We start from the raw sequence: 18334 nt of genomic DNA, 5'->3' as shown, positions 1-18334 counted from the left end.
TATAAAATCTTAAGTCGACAGGCTACGTAGCACAGTGGTCTAAGGTGGTGTTATGGAGGGGTCAGGGTCTGTGGTTCGAACCGCGACAGCGCCGTATTTTCTTATTTTCTTTGTTTGTCTTGTTTGTCGTGAATAAAAAGTGCTCTATCTTCCACGGGAATAAATAAAAAATTTACTTTATTTCTTCTTTATTTCTTTGTTCCCGTGGAAGAAGGGTTTTGCCGTTTTTTCTCAGCCGAAATCAATGATTTTTTCATTTTTGGAATCCTTAGCGAATGAGGAATCTTTTCTCTCGTGGAAGCTTTGACCAAAAATATAATTGAGGTGAAGAGGTGAGATCTCACCTGTTTTTTCACCTGTTTTTTCACCTCTTTTTTCACAAGCGTTTTACATGAATTGTACGATGTATATTTGAAATACTAAACAATTTCGTAGCTTCTATTTCTTCTTTTAGTACATCGAATGTTTTAATCATGCCGAAAGTCTCTTTATATTTCTTCTTGACGTCAGACAGAAGGAAATCTTCTGCTGTTGGATAGTTTTTATTAAGAAATGTCAACATATCCATTTTATCTTCTGCTGGGTTTGCTGCTTCTTTCTTTAAGTCTGCATAGTCGTTTCTCATACGTTCTATCTCTTTGACTGAGTAGTTATATTTTCTTATTGCTGCTTTACATTTTGAACATTGCGGCATCGTTTTTGCGTTATACATTGAAATAAAACCAGCTAGAACAACTAAGGCGTCAATGGTTTTCTTTAACTCAAAAGCTGCTGGTTTTATCTGTTCATTCCATACTTTACCTCTTCTATCTTTATCTCTTATCTGCCATACACATTTTGCAACTAATGAAACAAAGTTATCGTATGTCTTAAATTCTTCGGATTTGTAAAGGTCAGAAATATTTTTATAAACCATGTCGCAATCTTTGTCCATAACTTTATGGTTGCAATGAAAACCAAGGAATTCATAATTTACTTTACGTATGAATTTCTTAATTTCTACTGAGTCAGTTGCTTTGACTTCAATTTCGTCGAATTCAGGAATAGTTAGTTTTTGCTGCTGAATTTCAGGTAGTTTAGGCAAATGGTCGATGAGGTCCTCCATTTCATAAAGATACTGTTCATTTGTTTCATCTTTCGCACTACAGTCTAAATTACTTGTTAAAAGTTCTTGCTTTATCTTCTGGATTTCTGTTTCAAAAGTATATGAAGAAGGAATAAAGCTTTTCATCTCTACCAACATTGACGTAGGATTCATGACTAACGAGTTTGGTGCTGTAGTTGTTTGAATTGTTGTTGTGCCGATTGTTGAAATCATATCTTTTATACAAAATAAAAAAATAAATAAAAATAAAACTAACTTTATTTTTTCTATCTTAAGGAAATTCATGAAAATTCACGGGGGTGAAAAAACAGGTGAAAAAACAGGTGAGATCTCACCTCTTCACCTAAACATTATTTTTGGTGAAAAATGACCAAATTTCATGAATTTTCACAAAAGACAAAAAATAAACGCTTTACATGTATTTTTCAGCAACTTCGTCAAATAATTTTATAGCTTTATCTATCTCATCTACTTCAAACGTTTCTTTACCTTTCATGGGAGCACCATACATTTTCTCAAACTTTTCAAGTAGTTCTGTTTCTGCAGCTCTCATATCATTAACGAACACAACCTTGACTCTATTGACTGTACTGTCATATCTTTGAGTTATATTATATGTTCTTCCTATCTTATATCTCTTTGTATTGAAGTCCTTCGGTTTCTGAACGATGTAAAGTAAGCCTTCACTGCAACGTTCCGTATCGAATGAACCATAAATTATGAAGTTATATCCAACAACTGGGTCAATCCATAGAAGAATTATTGGTATAAGACTTTTGTCAATGAGATATGCTGTAGTTCCATAGAATCTTACTGATATCATAAGCTCAGGATTTCTTGTCAAAATTTTCTGAGTAGAAGCAATTCTAACCCAGTCCTTTGTTTTCTTTCCAGATGGTGTTATAATGTCTGACAAAGAATATTTGTTGTATTTCTTACAGTATCTTACGTTGAAATCACCAATTCTAACCACTTTGGTGTCATTGTCAATCTTTCTAACTGTTTCAAACTCAATGTTTGACATTTCTGTTCTTACATACAAAATAAAAAAAATAAATAAAAATAAAACTAACTTTATTTTTTCTGTCTTAAGGAAATTCATGAAAATTCATGAGGGTGAAAAAACAGGTGAGAAAACGGGTGAGATCTCACCTCTTCACCTAAAAATTATTTTTGGTGTAAATTTATGAAAACATTAATAATACATGACTGTTCTCATTCATGTCTGATTTACATCTAATGAAAAAGTTTAGAAGAATTTTCTTATTCTTTCTGGCATATTTTTGTCTTTCCAGTACTCACGCTCTAATGGTCCCAGATGTGTTGGCTTCGACTCTCTCAAGTTCTTAGATGGTATAACATCTTCAACGCCTCCTTCATATCTTACTTTATAAGTGTCATCGTTTATGTTGTAGCCAAGTATTTCAATAACCACTCCTCGCTTTGCTTCGTCAATGGTTTCAGCAAGTTTGCCATTACTACTTTCGACTAATTTATGACGAGGATAAAACGCAATGGAGTCGTCGGCAGCTTTTATAAGATATCCATTACCTTGCGTAGAGTCTACGATATAATAGTTTCTACTTAACCTTAAAAGTTTCTTTGTCAACGGTTTGTCGTCAAGAACTACACGAACTTTTGTTCCAGGAATGAGAGTAAATTGTGTTGAATTTCTGATATTTTGTGTTTGACTTCGTTTCTTTTGTATATACTTTTCTTCTTCTTGTTGTGTCATTGAATTTGGTGTATGTCCTGTTGTAGAATGTGTTGAGGAATTATATACTTCGAGAAAATGTTTCATTGTTTCTTCGGTAAAGTCTCGCTCTTGGTTTAAATCTCTGAGAGTCCTTATGAAGCGGTTTATGATGCCGAGTATGTTATGGTTATGGTCTTCAGTAGTGTAGTGAGTTATGTTATGCTTAATGAGAAAATCTGTGATTTCATTACTGAGGTATGCACTGTCTTGGTCTGATGTTAAAGTACTTGGGCTATGTTCTGCTACAAACTTTTGTAAAACTCTTAAAACTTCACGAGTTCCTTTATTTTTCATTGGATATGCATATGCTTTGCGAGTGTTAACATTAATGAAGATGAGGAATGGTTTATGGCCACATTTTCTGCTTTGAATGAGAGTGTCAAATTGGTATGCGTCAGGAGTGTTGGAGTAAATTGGTAAAAAGTAGTCGTAAGGGTTTATTTTTGTTTGATGTACAACATTTTTGTCAAAGAACCTTTTCACTTCAGCTCTGTTAGTAAATCCCCAACTCTTTGCAGCTTCATTGAACTTCTTAAATGACCTCCATGGATGTTGTTCGAATACTTCTTTCAAGCTCATTTATGTAAAGTTAAAGATTTTATTCAAGACGGTAAGCCTAGACCCTTTGGGTCAAGGCTCAAGCGCGTTCATTGAACGCGGTACCATGCGAATACAGTCACAAATGGTGGCATGTAATCTTCACCCGAGCCTGTTGGATTTGTTGTGAAAGTGTGTGAATGATTTCCTCCTGGTTCAGTTGGTCGAAAAATCTTTTTTGCTGCATTGTTATAAGATGGAGATAAAACATCATTGCCAGCTTTATATTCTGAGTTGTATAATGGGTGGTCTCTTAATGAGTGGCTATGGTCGCCAGAAAAGTTTGTCGTTCCTGTATGAGTGTGCGCAGGTAAGTTTGCTTCAGTAATTTTCTTCGAACCTCCTGTTTGCTTTGAAGAGTTAGCACAGTATAAGAATTTGTCTACAATCTGCTGCCATGTACCAAAACCTAAAACACTTGCTGGATTTGTTGAATTCATTGACGTATAAATAGAGCCTATAGGATATAATGTTTGAAGTATTTCAGTCTTTAATGTTTGAAGCTCTGTTTTGTCTGCTTTCTTATCATATAAATCTTGAGCAGTGAATTTAACATTATTTTCATCATCCATGACATAAACATTTTTACAGCTAATTTCTTTCTTCGTTGTTATGTTTTCATTCGATGTTAAACCTTGTGGAAAGTTAGGAGGTTTATAATATAATGCATCCCCACCAGTTCCGCCAACCGTTCCTTCAATACTTTCTATAGCAACAGTTGAGAAGGAGTTATGTGTATGTTCTTTATCTGCTTTCTTATCTAACATTGCTGGTAGTTCATGTGTTTCAAAGTTTCTGACATGACCTTCGATATTCATACATTTGTTATTTAAGGAGTTTAGAGTATCTTTTACGCTTGTACTTGGATTCTCTAAAGGTGCACTTGAACCAAGGGTATAGTTCAATATTATGTCGTCTGCTCTAACAGTAGTGAAGGATTCATGTGTATGGTTCTTGTCAGCTTTACTATTTAATGTAGCTTGAAGTTCATTTATATCGGAGATATTGTGTTTATGAGATTTCAAAACTTTGTTCATTGCGTCAAGTTCATCTTTGTCAGCTTTACTTTTAATAGCATCTTCAAAAGTTATTTTTGCTTAACTCTCAATAAATCTTGGTTCAACTAATACACCGTTAACAAAGAAGTATGAAGCATAAATTTCATCGTTATAACCAAATGCTTCTGGTGCTTTACCTGTGTCATACTGTACAGTACAGCGTATGTCATAACCTTTAGCACGAATGTATTTATATCTTCTTTCATTAACATCTTTCGTCTTCACTTCTTCATCCTGTGTTAAATATCCATGGTAGTCCGTTATAATCTGTTCGTCTGAACTTATATAATGAACATGGTTTTTATCTGCTTTTTCGGCTAATTTCTCTTCTATCTCATTGATTTCAAGTTCATACCTACCACCACCTCCCGAAGAAGTATTTTTCTTCAGCTCTTGAAGAACGTCCACTTCGCCATCTTTGGTGTCAATAATGAGACTTTGAGTTAAAACCTTTCCTGTCTTAATGGATGTTTGTAAAACTTCTTCTTCACCGTGTTCGGGGTCATGGTCGTCATCATATCTTGTGAAATCAGAGATGTTGTCATACATTAAGCATATCTTTCTCAAAAGTTCTGCTATTTGAAACTGGAACGAAAGATATACAGAACTTTCATCATCTCCTAAAGTCAAGTCTGCTTTCTTAAGTATTTCTTGAATGTATGCAATGAGAACAGAGTACCTTGGAAAATATTCGAACAATATTTCATTAGCTGTTGGCTTTGGTGGTTCTTCTGGAGTTTCTGTTGTTTCAGTTCCTTCTGTAGGTTCTGTTGGAGTTTCTGCATCTCTTGACTTCAATGCTCTTGCTCTCAAAGACCTAAATGTTAGAGCACCCGGTTTTACAAAGGACTTTATAAATGCTTTAATAGTTCCTGGTAAGTTATTGTTAGCATTAAGTAAGTTCCTTATGCTTCCATCATGTACGTCCATAGCACTATGTAAAAAATCTATACTTTTCTTGTAGTCAGCAATAGACTGACTGTGATTTTTTAAAGATTTGTCAATACCTTTAAGCCAATCTTCATGCATGTCTGATACTGAGCCAAGAATATCATTTGCTTCCTTTAGTGTATTTTGTGCTTCTCGTAAAGTATCCAATCCCGTACGTGCATTGTTTGCTATACGTCTTACAGTATCTATTTGACTCCTTGTTTCTTGCATCCAACCAGATAAAGTTTTAATAGTATCCGAACCATTTGAAATGAAGTTCAAAGCATTTTTAACGTCATCTAAAGCTTCTTCACCAAGTACTGCCCATATCTTTCCGATTTGGTATTGAAGAACTCCATATGAAGCAGCTGTTAAACCAGTATTTATAAGGTTCCATATCCATGATTTAGCAGTTTTTTCATCCTTTCCATCTTCACCATCCAAACCGTTTTCGCCTTGAGGTCCTTGTATTCCTTGTGGTCCTTGAGGTCCGGTGTCACCCTTCTCTCCTTTCAGTTCATCTTTATGTTCGTTATAATATTCTAATGTCATAAGGTGTACATTATTACTGTTACCAGCAACGCCGAGAATTTGTTTCTCATTCATGACTAAATTCTATAGGCATTTAATGTTGTCGTCAAATCGAAAGCTCTTTAACAATTCAATGAGAACATTTAATACTTTCACTAATGAGGCATCTACTGTAGAATTTATATATTGCACCGTTCCATCATTTATGATGGGAACCTTGCTTGTTGTAATGAATGGGTCATAAGTGTTAAAAGTATCGAAATCAATGACTTTTTTAGTTTTTCCATCGTCAATGACTAAATCATTGCCTTCAATGGTTAAAGTTGAGTTTTCGTTTACTAGTTCATGTGCTCTTCTTGCTTCATTTGTTTCATACGCATATGCAGCAATAGTCATATTTTAATGAGAATAAAATGTTGTTCTATTTGCAAAGTACAGACCCAAACGAATACGGGACAGTAAAGCTACAAACAAACTTAGGTCTTCAGAATGAAGCGCTTGCTTTCAGAGTTGTTGACTTCAATACTATCGCAACTTTTGTCATAACAGATGAAACAGATTTCATAGAGATTGAAATAGATGACAAAAAGTGTTATAACATTTCCTAACAGAGCTGGGTATAGAATAGATAAAATTGCTGGAGTCATAAATACTCTCATAAATGAAGAAACTATTGACAACATAGATGTCGAACTCTCTTCTGAGGGAACATTGAAGTTCAGCAGCGAGAAAGAGTTTAAGATAACACAAGAATGAGTCATAGAGTACAACTTCTTTTGGGTGCATACCATATGACATTTCCTTTGAAAAGTGTTGACAAAACGATTGAGATGAAATCTGTTCCATATGTATGTTATGGCAATTGTTTGTACATTGAGTCAAAAATAGCTAATGTCACAGGTATTTCAGGAGTTAATAGTAAAGGTTCAGTAGAATATAAGTCTTTCTGTTATGAAGTAAATTCAATGTTCATTCCAAACGTTCCTGTCATAGCAACTCATTTAGGTAAATGGGTTCGCATTAGTCCTCATAATTTGAAAGACATGCAATTCAGACTTGTTGACTTTCAAGGAGAGCCTGTAGAACTGAAGGCACCAGTGCGAATGACTGTTGAAGTTGACTTTTTAGAAAATATTAAATGCAACAGCTTACAAGAGAACTCAGAGCTAAAAATATAAAGTATGAATGTTATGTATTAGGTCATGAACTTTGGTTGTTGCTGTTTGATGAAACAAATGAGTTAGTTATGTCAGTCAAGAGAACAGAAAAATATTGTGTTAGTGAAAACTGCGCCAAGTCAATAAGATTAGGTTTGCATTATGAAGATGAGTTCGATACTGTTGAAGAAGTTTTGGATAGATATTACAAATTGCTAACTTGAAATTTTTTGACTGACGGCGCAAAGCGCCAAGACCGAAGGTCCTGACTGCTTTAATTTACTAAAACATATTTCAAGCAAAGTTTATATTCTGTTGAAAGTTTTGTATACTCGTTCGAATATCTATACTTAAACTCAACTCCTGTAGTTCCTGGTGTTTCAATGATGCGGATGTTACCTATTTTCATGAATAGTGGAGTTTGACCACAGCATTCGATTTCAGGGTCGAGATAGTCAATGACACATTGTTTCCCTGTTATTCGTGATATAACATTTTCAAGGTTCTCCTTTGTTAGAATTATTTGGTTCTTACTTATAAGATTTGTCAAAAGCTTCTTATCGTCTTTGAGTAAAATTGTTTGGTATAACTGAAGAAGGTAATGGTCTACTTTATCTGAAGGATTTGTTTGAACATTTGTGTAAGGGTTGTCGTTGGCTTCTCTTGAAAGAATTTGGTCCAGTGGTGGATACTCTAACTTAACATCTGATGTAGCGTTAGCGTTTGAAGCTGTGTTTAAATTCACCGACTTAAGATCTGGTTATTTTTCTTTCAAACACTCTGAACTATAGTTCTTTATGACAATATTGTTTGTCGTTCGTGAGTCAACATTTGATGTTGGTTCAATTGGAACATTAACGGCACCAGCTAAGATGGATTTGCTTCTCATTTCATATAGAAAAAAACCTTTTATATGTATGAAATGAACAATATACTCGACAAGGGTTTGAATGTAAAGCTAACGAATGAAAATATTGTTGAATTCACTGAGACAGGAGCTGTGTATAAAGATGTAGAACTACTGAACAAAAGAGCAAAGGGAAGAAGCAGGAACATGAACAAAGGGTGGAAGCCTATAAAAATTTATGTCAATGATGGCTCAGGAGGTTCAAACATAAAGTATGCAGAAAGTTATAGAGTTTATGCTCTCAAAGGTGAAAAGCCTTCATTTAAGAACAGCTATTCTAACGCATATCCTCAAAAGCTAACGGATGGGGAAGTGGATGATATGAATGACAGCAAAAATATTAACAGAAATGGCGACAGAGATGCATGGAATTTGTTTACCATCAGTCAATTGAAGGTTAAACTTTAAAACAATGTTGGTCGTTCCCATGGAATATTTTTGACTTTAATGGTATTAGTCATGATATGAATCTCAAGGTATGAACGAGGAGAGATGAGAGACTTATATGCTTCCCAAATTTCTTCAAAAGGTAATGTTATACCTGACTGTTTCCAAATGAGTTCAATATCATAGCGTGAGAAACCTTGAAAGATAACGAAGTCAGTTATGAGACGTTTTATGTTTAAAGCAAGAAAACGCCATGTTTGCATAAGTATTGCTACAGTTAAGTGGTAATGTCTGACTTTAGTTATGATGTTAGCTAATGGTGAGTCAGGCTTTGAAACTAAACCTTTTCCGGCGAAGTCGTCGCAAACGAGCAGAGTGTTTGAAGGATACTTTTTGAAGGGGTATTTTGAAAGTTTTGACAGAATGTAGTTTGTAAGTCGTTTCATATCGTAAACTCCTGAGTACTGACGTAAGTGGTGTTTGTCAATAATTCTTTCCATCTCCTCAGAAGTCTTTTGCATTCCTGACTGTATAAATTCAACGATGGCATAATATTTCCTCTTACGTCGAATGTAACGTTGAAGAAATTCAATGAGTTCACTGTCTGGAACTTTAACGACAGAGGCTTGAACTTTTGACATAAATGTTTTCGCTGTTGAGTCCATAGAGTCTGAAGTTGATGATATAATGATTTGGTCATAATATGAGTCATTTCCTAAACGTTCTGTTATAAGAATATGACGAATGAGATTAAATGTCTTTCCTGACCCCATCTTTCCACAATAGAAATACACACCATTTGAACAGAATTCATAATCTTTGCTGAAAGGAAGAATAAGAGAAGAGTTAAGTTTGTCTGTAGTTTCATTCATGTCTTCATCTACATCATGTATTAAATGCTTCATTTTATCTCCATTAAAAATGCAAGTCAGAAATATTCAGAACATAGCACCGAGTCTAACTGACAAGAGTATAAAGATATACTATGAACATGTTATGATGAAACCAACCAAAATTCAAGAAAGTCAGTATACTTATGAATATCCAAGACACTGGGTAGAGTATGTAGGAGGTGAGAAAGCTATTGAAATAAGACAGGTTCGAAGTATTCCAGCAGGAAGAACAATATTATTGAAGAACTTTAATTTTTTGAGGTATAATGATGAAACAAAGAAGCAAGATAGTTTCCCTGTTGCTGTGTATGTGAACCTAGACACAGGAGATGACATGAAAGTTTTTAATACAAAGCTTCAAACGGTAGTGAGAGAACAACTGACTGCGGAAGGACATCCATTACCTTCAGAAGTTACCATAGCATATAATTTTGAAACAAACTCAATAGATTTTAAAGTCATCTCTGCAAAGAAGTCAGGATTTACATTTAATGAAGCAGATGTATATTCGAATGAAAACTTCAAAGCTATTGCATGGTTAGATAATGACGATTGCTTTAAGAAAATATTTAAATTCAGTGACTCAAAGATGTCAATAGATGACCTTCGTGGAATGTTACCATCGACGTTTACAGTAGAAGGTTCAGCAGGATTGCTTACAAGATTGTCAATTGGTGGTATTTGGTCTCGTGAGAACATTGTTATAAAATCCAGTATAAGTGAATTTGCTGAAGAATCTATATTATGTCTTTCAAACTATATGTATTCGCCACCGAAGCATTATAGTATAACAAACTTTGTCAGTAAGTTTAATATAAGACTTGTTGAACCTTCTTCAATGAAAGATGTTGTGCTACCCAAAGATGGAAAGGATGGACTCATTATTGAAATGATTTTAATTGCATATTAAATGAGCTTGTTCTTGAAGGTCATTCATGATGAAATAACTGTTGTAGAAGATGTTAGCAATTGTTCAGACATTTTGAAGCGTATAGATGATATAAGAAAGAAGTTTATGAATGAGAACGTTTATGTTTCATTGACTTTCTCCAGTAACGAGAACTTTTATGAGATAATATTGAAGAGAGATGATTTTAATATTGTGTAAATGGTAGCTTGGGCAGCTTTAGGCGCAATGGGAACAAAAGCATTAGCATTTGGAGCAAAAGCACTTGGAGCTTATGACGCAGTAAATAAAATGAGTGGAGGAAGGGTTTCGAAGACATTAGATGCAAATAAAGGAAAGATTGGAGGCTGGGTTGCAAAGAAGTTAAGATTAAATAAAATAGGGCTCATAAATAAAGCATCCAATTTGGTTGCGACTGAGTCAGAAAATGCTTTAGGAAAGGACGATGAGTTTGCAAAACACGCAAAAGACTTTAATGACCAGATGAAAGGTGAAACAATGCATTTAAATAGAGTCGATGGAACTATAGAAAATGTTTCTTCTCCACAACTTCCACCAGCGGTTTATCCATACGGACCTTATGGAATGTATGGAAACCCTTACGAAAGACCATTTGACCCATTGACTGGTGGAAGTAACTGGTATCATTACGGACGAAGAAGAAAGACAGTCAAGTTGGAGACGGACGTGAAGAAAGCAACTAAAAAGAAACCAAGGAAGAGAGTTATAAAGCAATGAATTCAACAGGGTGAAAAACCGGGTGAAAAAAGAGGTGAGATCTCACCACTTCACCTAAATTTATTTTTGTGCTATGTTTTCATACATGTGAGGGTGGTGATATCATTAATTTTTAAGTTTATTTTTTATTTTGCTGAAAATTTTTATTTGGATGTAAATGACAGAACAAAAGCAACTCATTCGAATTCCACAGTATAACAAACATACATTTAAACATTTATTCTTCCTTCCTGAGCATAACATGTTCTTTCAAATACATCCGAGACCAGTTGACTTTTCATTGACTGTGTATAAAGATAGAAATAGTTATATCATTAAACCATACGATGACGAAGGTAAGTTATGTAAATTGTACGTTAAGAAGTTAGAGAAAGTTTATGGCTTCAAGTATGACTACAATAGGGTTAACACTGATGATGAAGATATTGAGGAAAATTTATGAGAACATTAGTGAAGTCGTTAGTGAGAATGATAGTGAGAACGTTTATTTTTTACATTAGTGAGTTCGTTAGTGAAGTGAAGTGGTTGGCGGTTTTGTAAAGTGTCAAATTCACAAGTATTGGGTAAGGTGGAACGCAGTGCCACAGTACCCAATACTTGTATACTAACTTCTCCCTCGTATCTGATAGAATATATTTTCACGAGGAACGAAGAACAAATTCTTGAACTCATGACCGTTGTAGTTTGTTATCTCAATAGTTTTCGTCATTTATATAAAAATAAAATAAAAAATAATTTTAAAAAAAATAAACTTAAAAATAAATGATATCACCACCCTCACACGTATGAAAACATAGCCCAAAAATAAATTTAGGGTAGAAGGGTATATCTAACCCGATTTCTAACCTCATTTCTACCCTGTTGAATTCATTGCTTTATAACTCTCTTCCTTGGTTTCTTCATTTTTCATCATTGACTTTCTCCAACTCTTCTAACTTCTTCTTAAGTTCAGCAATGTTGTCCTCATGAAGTTTAATCTTTCTTAATTTACCTTCTCTATCTAATGGTTGCTTTATCTTTCTAAACTGAACTCTACCTTCCTTCATAGTATGAATGTAAAAACCTTCTGGAATAGTTCCTGATTTAATGTATTCTACCAAAAACTTTTGTTTCATTGCTTCAGTGACTTTATTTGTCATTTCAATCAAATAAAAATTTTAATATTAAATAAAAATAACGTTATTTTTTCAGTAAGGAAACGCAGGAGTTTTACGATTTATTTGAGGAGTAGGTTCTGGTTTAAATGTTGGAGTCGGTTTAGGAGTTGACTTTTGAACAGGAGTTTGTACTTCCATAGGTTCAGGAGTCATTGAAGGTTTTGGCGAAGGTGTTGGAGTTTGTTTAACTTCAGCTACTTCAGTATTATTTACAACATTTGCTTTATTTCTTTTCAACATCATAACTGCTCCTGCTGTAGCTAGCAAACCTAGTGGGAGACCATATCTTATATAAGGACTTGACCAAATGCTATTTTTGACAGGAGCTGGTGGAACACCTAACCTTGGTGAGACTGCTCTTTGCCATTGTGCAGCTCGTAAGAAAAATTCAATAGGTGCTCCATAATCGTTTGGTAAAGTTTGTTTCATAGATGGTGAAGGTTCACGAGAGCTTGATGAAGAACTCATTTATAAGCTTTAAAAATAAACGTTCATCCCTTTATTCCTCACTGTCGTCCGTAGCTAAGTTATAGTCATCTAATCTTATTATGGGGATGCCATTAGCACGCACCTGAATGGCAAAGCAACAATCCCTCATAAATCCAATAAGTGGCTTTGGTACATTTTCAGTTGCTAGTTCAATAGGTCCTTTAACAGACAATTTGTATGTTATTGGAGCAGTAGATGTTTGACCTTGCTGGAAGCAAAAGTCCACTTCTGTTGGAAAACCACATAAGAAATGTGTGTTGTCATAGCTATCCCATTTATGTTCCACACTACCATCATCCACCAATGACCTCATAACATCTTCATTAAATCCTATCATATCATTGTTTGTATTGCAGGCGTTCGCAACCATTTCATAAAATACAGGTCCATATGATTTTTCAGGTTCTGCAGGCATATTTCCATAAGCTCCCATGGAAAGCTGAAATATTTAAACTTAGGGTTCTCAAAATTAACATAATAGTTGTCTTTCTTTCTAAATAGTGCCCAAATACTTTTAACATTAATAGGCGTATAAGCTGCTGTAAATGTTGCACTTGAACTATCTGTATTCTTTGAGAATGAACCGTCCATAGGAATCCAATCCATAACTTTAACAGGAAAACATAAAGCCTCGTTTGTATAATGTTCTACAAGTTCTGTATAAATGTTAGGGTCTAAAGAGAATGACTTTGGATGAATGAAACATTCATTAAAATCCATCTTTGTTCGAAATAGTTGCTGGGTTACAGTTGTAATAGTAACTGTTCCACTAGCTTCTACTGCCTTCGTTATCATAGTGAATGGTTCATTCCATGGAACAAATTTATTTGTCGGTGGATTTGAATCTGAAGCAAATGCAACTTTAAGAGTTGGATTGAAAGCAATGATATCATTTACAGATATAGATGTGCATTGTAAGGCGTCGCTACTGAACTTTACTTTAAGCTGAATGTTTCCTGCAAAAGCTGGAATAAATCGAATAGCTTCTAATGGAAGGAATCTTCTAACAGGAATTCTTAAACGAAGCTTAAAATCAAATGATTTTCCTGCTGTAATTGGACCACTAACAATTTGTCCTGTTCTGCATGTTCCCGAATGACTCCATACATCTTCATGTCGAGTCTTTGAGAAAACATCTACTTTCTTTATTTGTTCGGTAGTTTGTGAGTTTGAAGTTATATATGCTTCTTCTCTTGCGTTGTCTTGAGAATATACGATACGACCATTTGCAAGGATTTGATATCCAGCAACTGCATAGAAAGCGTCATCGAAACCAATCCAAAATCCTGGTGGGTTTGTTTTATTGGAACCTGAACCAATTTCTTTATCTACAATAAATTGACCTTCCATTTTATACGTAATGAATGTATTGTAAAGGTCCAACATATTTTCACCAGGAGGTGAGAGATTGAATGTTACCCATGTGTTATCTTTAGCAGTTCCAGGTTGTGATGGAATCTTTGCGTCAGAATATTTTCTATTAGTGTCACCAATTTGAACTGCATTGTCTATGATATCGAAATATGAGCGAATCTGATGAATATGCTCTGCTGGAGTAAATTCGTTTAGCTGTTCGTTCTGCATGTATTTACTTCAGATAAAAATATCTATTTACTTCATTATTCTCACTCTTCTTCTTGGCATTCGTGGTGGAAGTTGTTTCTTGACATTTTCAATGAACTGTACATTCTCTTTTGTCTCAACTTCTTTCACTGGCGGGTCAGGATTCTTTGACTCGGTTTGCTTTTCAATGAAATTCACGAACTTTGCAATAAGCTCTTGGTTCGTTATTGAAAGTACATCTGGCTTCTTTTCTTCTGGTTCTATTGACTCAGTTTGAACAGAAGGTTTTATATGGGCTTCGCCCTCGGTGCCATGCACCTTAATGTTGTCGCTCTCTGTATTCGCTAATGGAACCTTTCTTTTTCTTACGTATATTTTACCATCCTTACTCTGACTTACATAATAGAAAGGATGTTGTATTCCTCTGGCGTCATTTAATATAATAGACTCTCGCTCTGATTTTGACAAGCTCATTTTACATCGGTTAAAGTTTTAATTTTATTTTTTATCTGCAGTCAAATGACTCAGACAAGCCCTACGGACAAGACCCAAGGGGTCATAGATGTTGAAGCATTGAAGAAAGAAATTCGTGAGCAAATTTTATCCGAACTGAAGGAACAAAAACAAGAACAAAATCCAGAGAGACCAAAGAGAAAACTTAGTGAAAAACAACTAGCTGCATTAGCTGCTGGAAGACAAAAGAACCCAAGACTACTGGCGAAGAAAGCTAGAGAAGAAGCTGAAGCAAAAGCTAAAGAAGCTGAAGCAAAGAAAGAGTAAATGGTTTATTTTTATCCGAATTAAATGTATAGACAAATACCTTTATCTGTTGCGTTCAGTAGTGAAAACCCTGACGTCAAAATAAAAGGGAACAGGGTAACGTTTAAGTTTCCAACAGACTGGATTGTGAACATAAATGAAGAGAAGTACATTGGCATAACATCTATGTATATAACACGTGCTTTCAGAAAGGTTGACTTTATACTTCAAGTCGAGATAGAAAATGACGAACAGTCTTTAAGCGCCCAAAACATTCACATATACAAATACTTTAAAGACGATACAACATTGCAACAATGTATGATTTCATTTAATGAATGTTCGAGAAAAAGTTCAACATTGAAGTACAAACTTTACAGCCTTTACGTGAGTTTCTTGCACAACTGAAAGAAGAAGGTAGTCAGCCACAACTTATAGACTTTCATTATGAATTTAATGAAAATGAAGATGGAACACATGACTGTCAGTTTGTTGTATTCTCACCATTCAATGAAGTCGCTAAAGAGAAAGAAAATCCATTACGTATAAGATTTCAAATCTCTGAACCAAGTGATGATTTCAAGAATGTTTTCAATTATGATGCAATGCTTCCGAGGAAAAATGAATTTTCAAAGATTGTAACACCTGGCATTTGGGATAGAAAGCAAGCTATATTATATTCAAACTTAAGTAAGGGAGTTGAAAATGAGTTCATTGGTCATACAAGAACTTCACCACTTCCTAACCCTAAATACTATAAATTAACTGGCTTCAATCGTGAGTTTTGGATAGACATGTTCTCCCCTCATGACCATAACTGCCCAGTGTTCTTACCTCCAGACCATAAGGACTGTCTCTACATTGAAGCACAACTCTTAAACTCTACCATCGCAGTATTGTAAATGACCACATGGGCTTTGCCCTTGCCGCTAGCGGCTTATTTTTATCATGAATGGTCTCACTGCTGACAAAAATAAATGACCTCATTATTTTTCTCATTCATGACCTCAGAACTTAAGCTTTCTTATGAATGAAGTCTTACTCTGAATAGAAAAGTTAAACTTTTCCTCAAATGCAGGTGTAGCAGACTTACATAAGTCAAATCCAATCTCTTGACCGTCATAAAGTGCTTTGTAAAGTTTCATTAAACTGAACTCAGAGTATTTGTCATATGTTCCAGCAGGTATGTGAATGTTCTTATCTTCATTGTAATAGCATTGTATAGCTTCAGGAAACATTTCATTTGCTGTTAAAGCAAGGACGTCTTGTTTGACACCTTTGCAACGTGCATGGAATGCAACTTCATTTAAATCGTTAGTGAGTAAGTCTATGTAGGTCTTCTTTCCACAAAATATTGACTTGTATGCTAAACTTTGTTTTCCAGGTGTTATTTTTGCGAAGTCAGAATGAAATTGACCAAGGTTCTTTCCTATAAGTTCTCTACCGTATCTCTTCTGAAATTCCTGAGCTAACAGTGGGATGTCTTCATTGAAAATATGCATGCTATCACAGTCCTGGTAGAAGATTTGAAGTCCCATATCTTCTGCAGTACAGAATACTTCATTCATAATACGTTTTGACATAGATAGAATATTAACACCAAGTGGACAGAAGTTAAAGTGTCTGCAAATGCTTTTCGTTAGCTTGAAAATAGTTTTATCTGAACCATCCAAACCTTCGAACTTCACTATATGGTTGTAGTTTCTGATGGCATATCTTATAGCATCTTTGTCATTTACTATGGTTATTTTTGACTCAATAGGAGATAGAATAGTTTTGCCATAAATACTGTTCAGAATGAGCTTTATATTTTCTTGCAAAGGATTTCCTTCTTTCTTATACTTTAACCTTAACTCAAACAACTTCTTTACTTCATCTCTTATTCTAATATCTCTGTTTCCATCGTAATAGTATCCTTGCAACACTTCACATTTGACACCTTGATATTTTATGAGGTCTTGTAATGTTATATGGTTAACATACATTAAACAGCAAGTGTTTGAACTTCTGGGAACGTTAAGTTCTGGATTTAGTTCAGGGTCACAAACTATTAAAGGAAAGTGTCTATGTATTCCAATCTCTGTTATCTTAATGAGAACAAAGAAGCCAGACATAAACTTTTCACCAATGGGTTCCTTTTGGTCGTCATCGAATAAATGTCTCATGAGATACTCTGTGCTTAACATTTCTTTCTTCATAACCTTTGGAATACCTTCTAAAGTATAAAGTCTTGCTATAGCTGATGGATATAATGAAACAGCGTCGAAATCAGCAATGAGTTTCTCTTTACTCTTTTGTTTAATGTTATCTGACAGCATACATCTTCCACCTTGAATACAGCGTGAAATAAATTCTCTTGGTTTATTTGAGAGGTCATATAAATTTCCATTCGGGAAGTATACTCTGTTTCAAAAATTTGTTAGCAATTGAACAAATACTAACGTAGTCATAAACGTTTAAATCAAATTCTTTCAATATGTCATTGCGGAACTTAACAAAACCTTCTCTTAAAATTCTTACATCTTGTTTGCAATAAAATGTGCTATATTTTCTAAGTCGAAGTGGTTCTCATCTATTCTGCAACCTTTGATGGAATCTATGTTTTTCATGAATGTATCCGCATCCCGGATAAACTTACATGCTTCAGAAATGACACCAGTTCTGTTGTCATTTGCTAACAAAACACTGCTGTAGTAGTTTATGGAAATACTTCTTTCGGTCCTGTTTGTAAGTTAAACATAGCAGGAAATAGTTTAAGCTTCTTATTTATAACACTGTAAGAGTCTTTTATAATAATTGCCCTTCCTTTATATAAGCCAGTTATTTGCATTGTTCGTGAACCTTTAATGATGGGAGTTCCTTTCACTTCTGTCATGTGTCTTAAGATGAAGTTTATATCATAACTGAGGTTATGGAAATATATTAAACTCTTGTCAGGAAGTCGTTCCAAAAATTCTGTTGCACAGTTCTGACCCCAAATGCTTTCACTCACTGAACCATCTTCACTGTCATAACAGATGTTAAAAGCTTTATGAAAGCTCTCGTGCTACATCAAAGTCAGCAAAGAAAACGTGCTCAGGAATGAACTTGCACTTATTTTTATTTACTTCTTTTGACTCGGCTTTCTTCTTCAGTTGTACACAATACTTTGGAGCATATGTCAAATCTTTAAATGGTGCAAGGTTCTGTTTATATAAGTCAGTCGTATATGTGAAAAGTTCTCCATAAGAAATAGGTTCGAAATATTTGCACTCCCACAATGTTTTCATAACATCCCATAACGGTGTTGTTCTATCATAACGAACTACATATTTATCTTCTCTCTTTGTATAAATCTTCATCTGTTTCTCAATGTTCATTCCACCACACTCCTTCAAGATTTCTATATAGTTGCGAATGA

General features: G+C 34.6%; 15 protein-coding genes and 3 pseudogenes across 18 annotated transcripts, besides 4 other annotated features; 5 read left to right on the top strand and 13 right to left on the bottom strand.

Moving 5' to 3' along the window:
- Nucleotides 1-11507: part of a mobile genetic element that runs on past the window's edge.
- Nucleotides 844-1318, bottom strand: TVAGG3_0346650 (organellar and viral DNA polymerase type B; the record flags this gene model as incomplete). Its single annotated transcript, XM_051230938.1, has 1 exon — nucleotides 844-1318. A coding segment is annotated over one exon (475 nt), but the record flags the coding sequence as incomplete, so codon positions are not given.
- Nucleotides 1518-2129, bottom strand: TVAGG3_0346640 (organellar and viral DNA polymerase type B; the record flags this gene model as incomplete). The annotated part of the gene is made up of 1 exon (XM_051230937.1): nucleotides 1518-2129. One exon carries the CDS (start codon nucleotides 2127-2129, stop codon nucleotides 1518-1520), a length of 612 nt encoding a protein of 203 aa, XP_051100667.1.
- TVAGG3_0346630 (integrase core domain containing protein family) lies at nucleotides 2355-3440 on the bottom strand (the record flags this gene model as incomplete). Its single annotated transcript, XM_051230936.1, has 1 exon — nucleotides 2355-3440. The coding sequence occupies one exon, from the start codon at nucleotides 3438-3440 to the stop codon at nucleotides 2355-2357; it is 1086 nt and encodes a 361-aa protein (XP_051100666.1).
- Nucleotides 3509-4276, bottom strand: TVAGG3_0346620 (phage tail repeat-like family; the record flags this gene model as incomplete). The annotated part of the gene is made up of 1 exon (XM_051230935.1): nucleotides 3509-4276. One exon carries the CDS (start codon nucleotides 4274-4276, stop codon nucleotides 3509-3511), a length of 768 nt encoding a protein of 255 aa, XP_051100665.1.
- On the bottom strand, nucleotides 5524-6052 carry TVAGG3_0346610 (organellar and viral DNA polymerase type B; the record flags this gene model as incomplete). Its single annotated transcript, XM_051230934.1, has 1 exon — nucleotides 5524-6052. A coding segment is annotated over one exon (529 nt), but the record flags the coding sequence as incomplete, so codon positions are not given.
- On the bottom strand, nucleotides 6062-6373 carry TVAGG3_0346600 (organellar and viral DNA polymerase type B; the record flags this gene model as incomplete). The annotated part of the gene is made up of 1 exon (XM_051230933.1): nucleotides 6062-6373. One exon carries the CDS (start codon nucleotides 6371-6373, stop codon nucleotides 6062-6064), a length of 312 nt encoding a protein of 103 aa, XP_051100663.1.
- TVAGG3_0346590 lies at nucleotides 8155-8446 on the top strand (annotated as a pseudogene). Its single transcript has one exon. A coding segment is annotated over exon 1 (292 nt).
- On the bottom strand, nucleotides 8446-9300 carry TVAGG3_0346580 (protein of unknown function, DUF4106 family; the record flags this gene model as incomplete). Its single annotated transcript, XM_051230932.1, has 1 exon — nucleotides 8446-9300. The coding sequence occupies one exon, from the start codon at nucleotides 9298-9300 to the stop codon at nucleotides 8446-8448; it is 855 nt and encodes a 284-aa protein (XP_051100662.1).
- TVAGG3_0346570 (uncharacterized protein) lies at nucleotides 9656-10231 on the top strand (the record flags this gene model as incomplete). The annotated part of the gene is made up of 1 exon (XM_051230931.1): nucleotides 9656-10231. The coding sequence occupies one exon, from the start codon at nucleotides 9656-9658 to the stop codon at nucleotides 10229-10231; it is 576 nt and encodes a 191-aa protein (XP_051100661.1).
- On the top strand, nucleotides 10430-10966 carry TVAGG3_0346560 (protein of unknown function, DUF4107 family; the record flags this gene model as incomplete). The annotated part of the gene is made up of 1 exon (XM_001316720.2): nucleotides 10430-10966. One exon carries the CDS (start codon nucleotides 10430-10432, stop codon nucleotides 10964-10966), a length of 537 nt encoding a protein of 178 aa, XP_001316755.2.
- Nucleotides 10967-11507: a terminal%2Cinverted (terminal inverted repeat of Maverick transposon ID:TVAGG3_0346550).
- Nucleotides 11508-18334: part of a mobile genetic element that runs on past the window's edge.
- TVAGG3_0346540 (uncharacterized protein) lies at nucleotides 11866-12105 on the bottom strand (the record flags this gene model as incomplete). Its single annotated transcript, XM_051230930.1, has 1 exon — nucleotides 11866-12105. The coding sequence occupies one exon, from the start codon at nucleotides 12103-12105 to the stop codon at nucleotides 11866-11868; it is 240 nt and encodes a 79-aa protein (XP_051100660.1).
- On the bottom strand, nucleotides 12154-12591 carry TVAGG3_0346530 (uncharacterized protein; the record flags this gene model as incomplete). Its single annotated transcript, XM_051230929.1, has 1 exon — nucleotides 12154-12591. The coding sequence occupies one exon, from the start codon at nucleotides 12589-12591 to the stop codon at nucleotides 12154-12156; it is 438 nt and encodes a 145-aa protein (XP_051100659.1).
- Nucleotides 12157-18334: part of a mobile genetic element that runs on past the window's edge.
- TVAGG3_0346520 (uncharacterized protein) lies at nucleotides 12623-13045 on the bottom strand (the record flags this gene model as incomplete). Its single annotated transcript, XM_051230928.1, has 1 exon — nucleotides 12623-13045. The coding sequence occupies one exon, from the start codon at nucleotides 13043-13045 to the stop codon at nucleotides 12623-12625; it is 423 nt and encodes a 140-aa protein (XP_051100658.1).
- Nucleotides 14224-14649, bottom strand: TVAGG3_0346510 (uncharacterized protein; the record flags this gene model as incomplete). Its single annotated transcript, XM_051230927.1, has 1 exon — nucleotides 14224-14649. The coding sequence occupies one exon, from the start codon at nucleotides 14647-14649 to the stop codon at nucleotides 14224-14226; it is 426 nt and encodes a 141-aa protein (XP_051100657.1).
- Nucleotides 14695-14955, top strand: TVAGG3_0346500 (uncharacterized protein; the record flags this gene model as incomplete). The annotated part of the gene is made up of 1 exon (XM_051230926.1): nucleotides 14695-14955. The coding sequence occupies one exon, from the start codon at nucleotides 14695-14697 to the stop codon at nucleotides 14953-14955; it is 261 nt and encodes an 86-aa protein (XP_051100656.1).
- On the top strand, nucleotides 15121-15836 carry TVAGG3_0346490 (annotated as a pseudogene). The gene has a single exon. A coding segment is annotated over exon 1 (716 nt).
- On the bottom strand, nucleotides 15942-16502 carry TVAGG3_0346480 (organellar and viral DNA polymerase type B; the record flags this gene model as incomplete). Its single annotated transcript, XM_051230925.1, has 1 exon — nucleotides 15942-16502. One exon carries the CDS (start codon nucleotides 16500-16502, stop codon nucleotides 15942-15944), a length of 561 nt encoding a protein of 186 aa, XP_051100655.1.
- TVAGG3_0346470 lies at nucleotides 16979-17809 on the bottom strand (annotated as a pseudogene). The gene has a single exon. A coding segment is annotated over exon 1 (831 nt).

This window comes from Trichomonas vaginalis, chromosome V (assembly GCF_026262505.1).
Source record: "Trichomonas vaginalis G3 chromosome V, whole genome shotgun sequence".
Classification (NCBI taxonomy): Eukaryota; Parabasalia; order Trichomonadida; family Trichomonadidae; genus Trichomonas; species Trichomonas vaginalis.
This window is presented reverse-complemented; position numbering and strand designations above follow the sequence as displayed.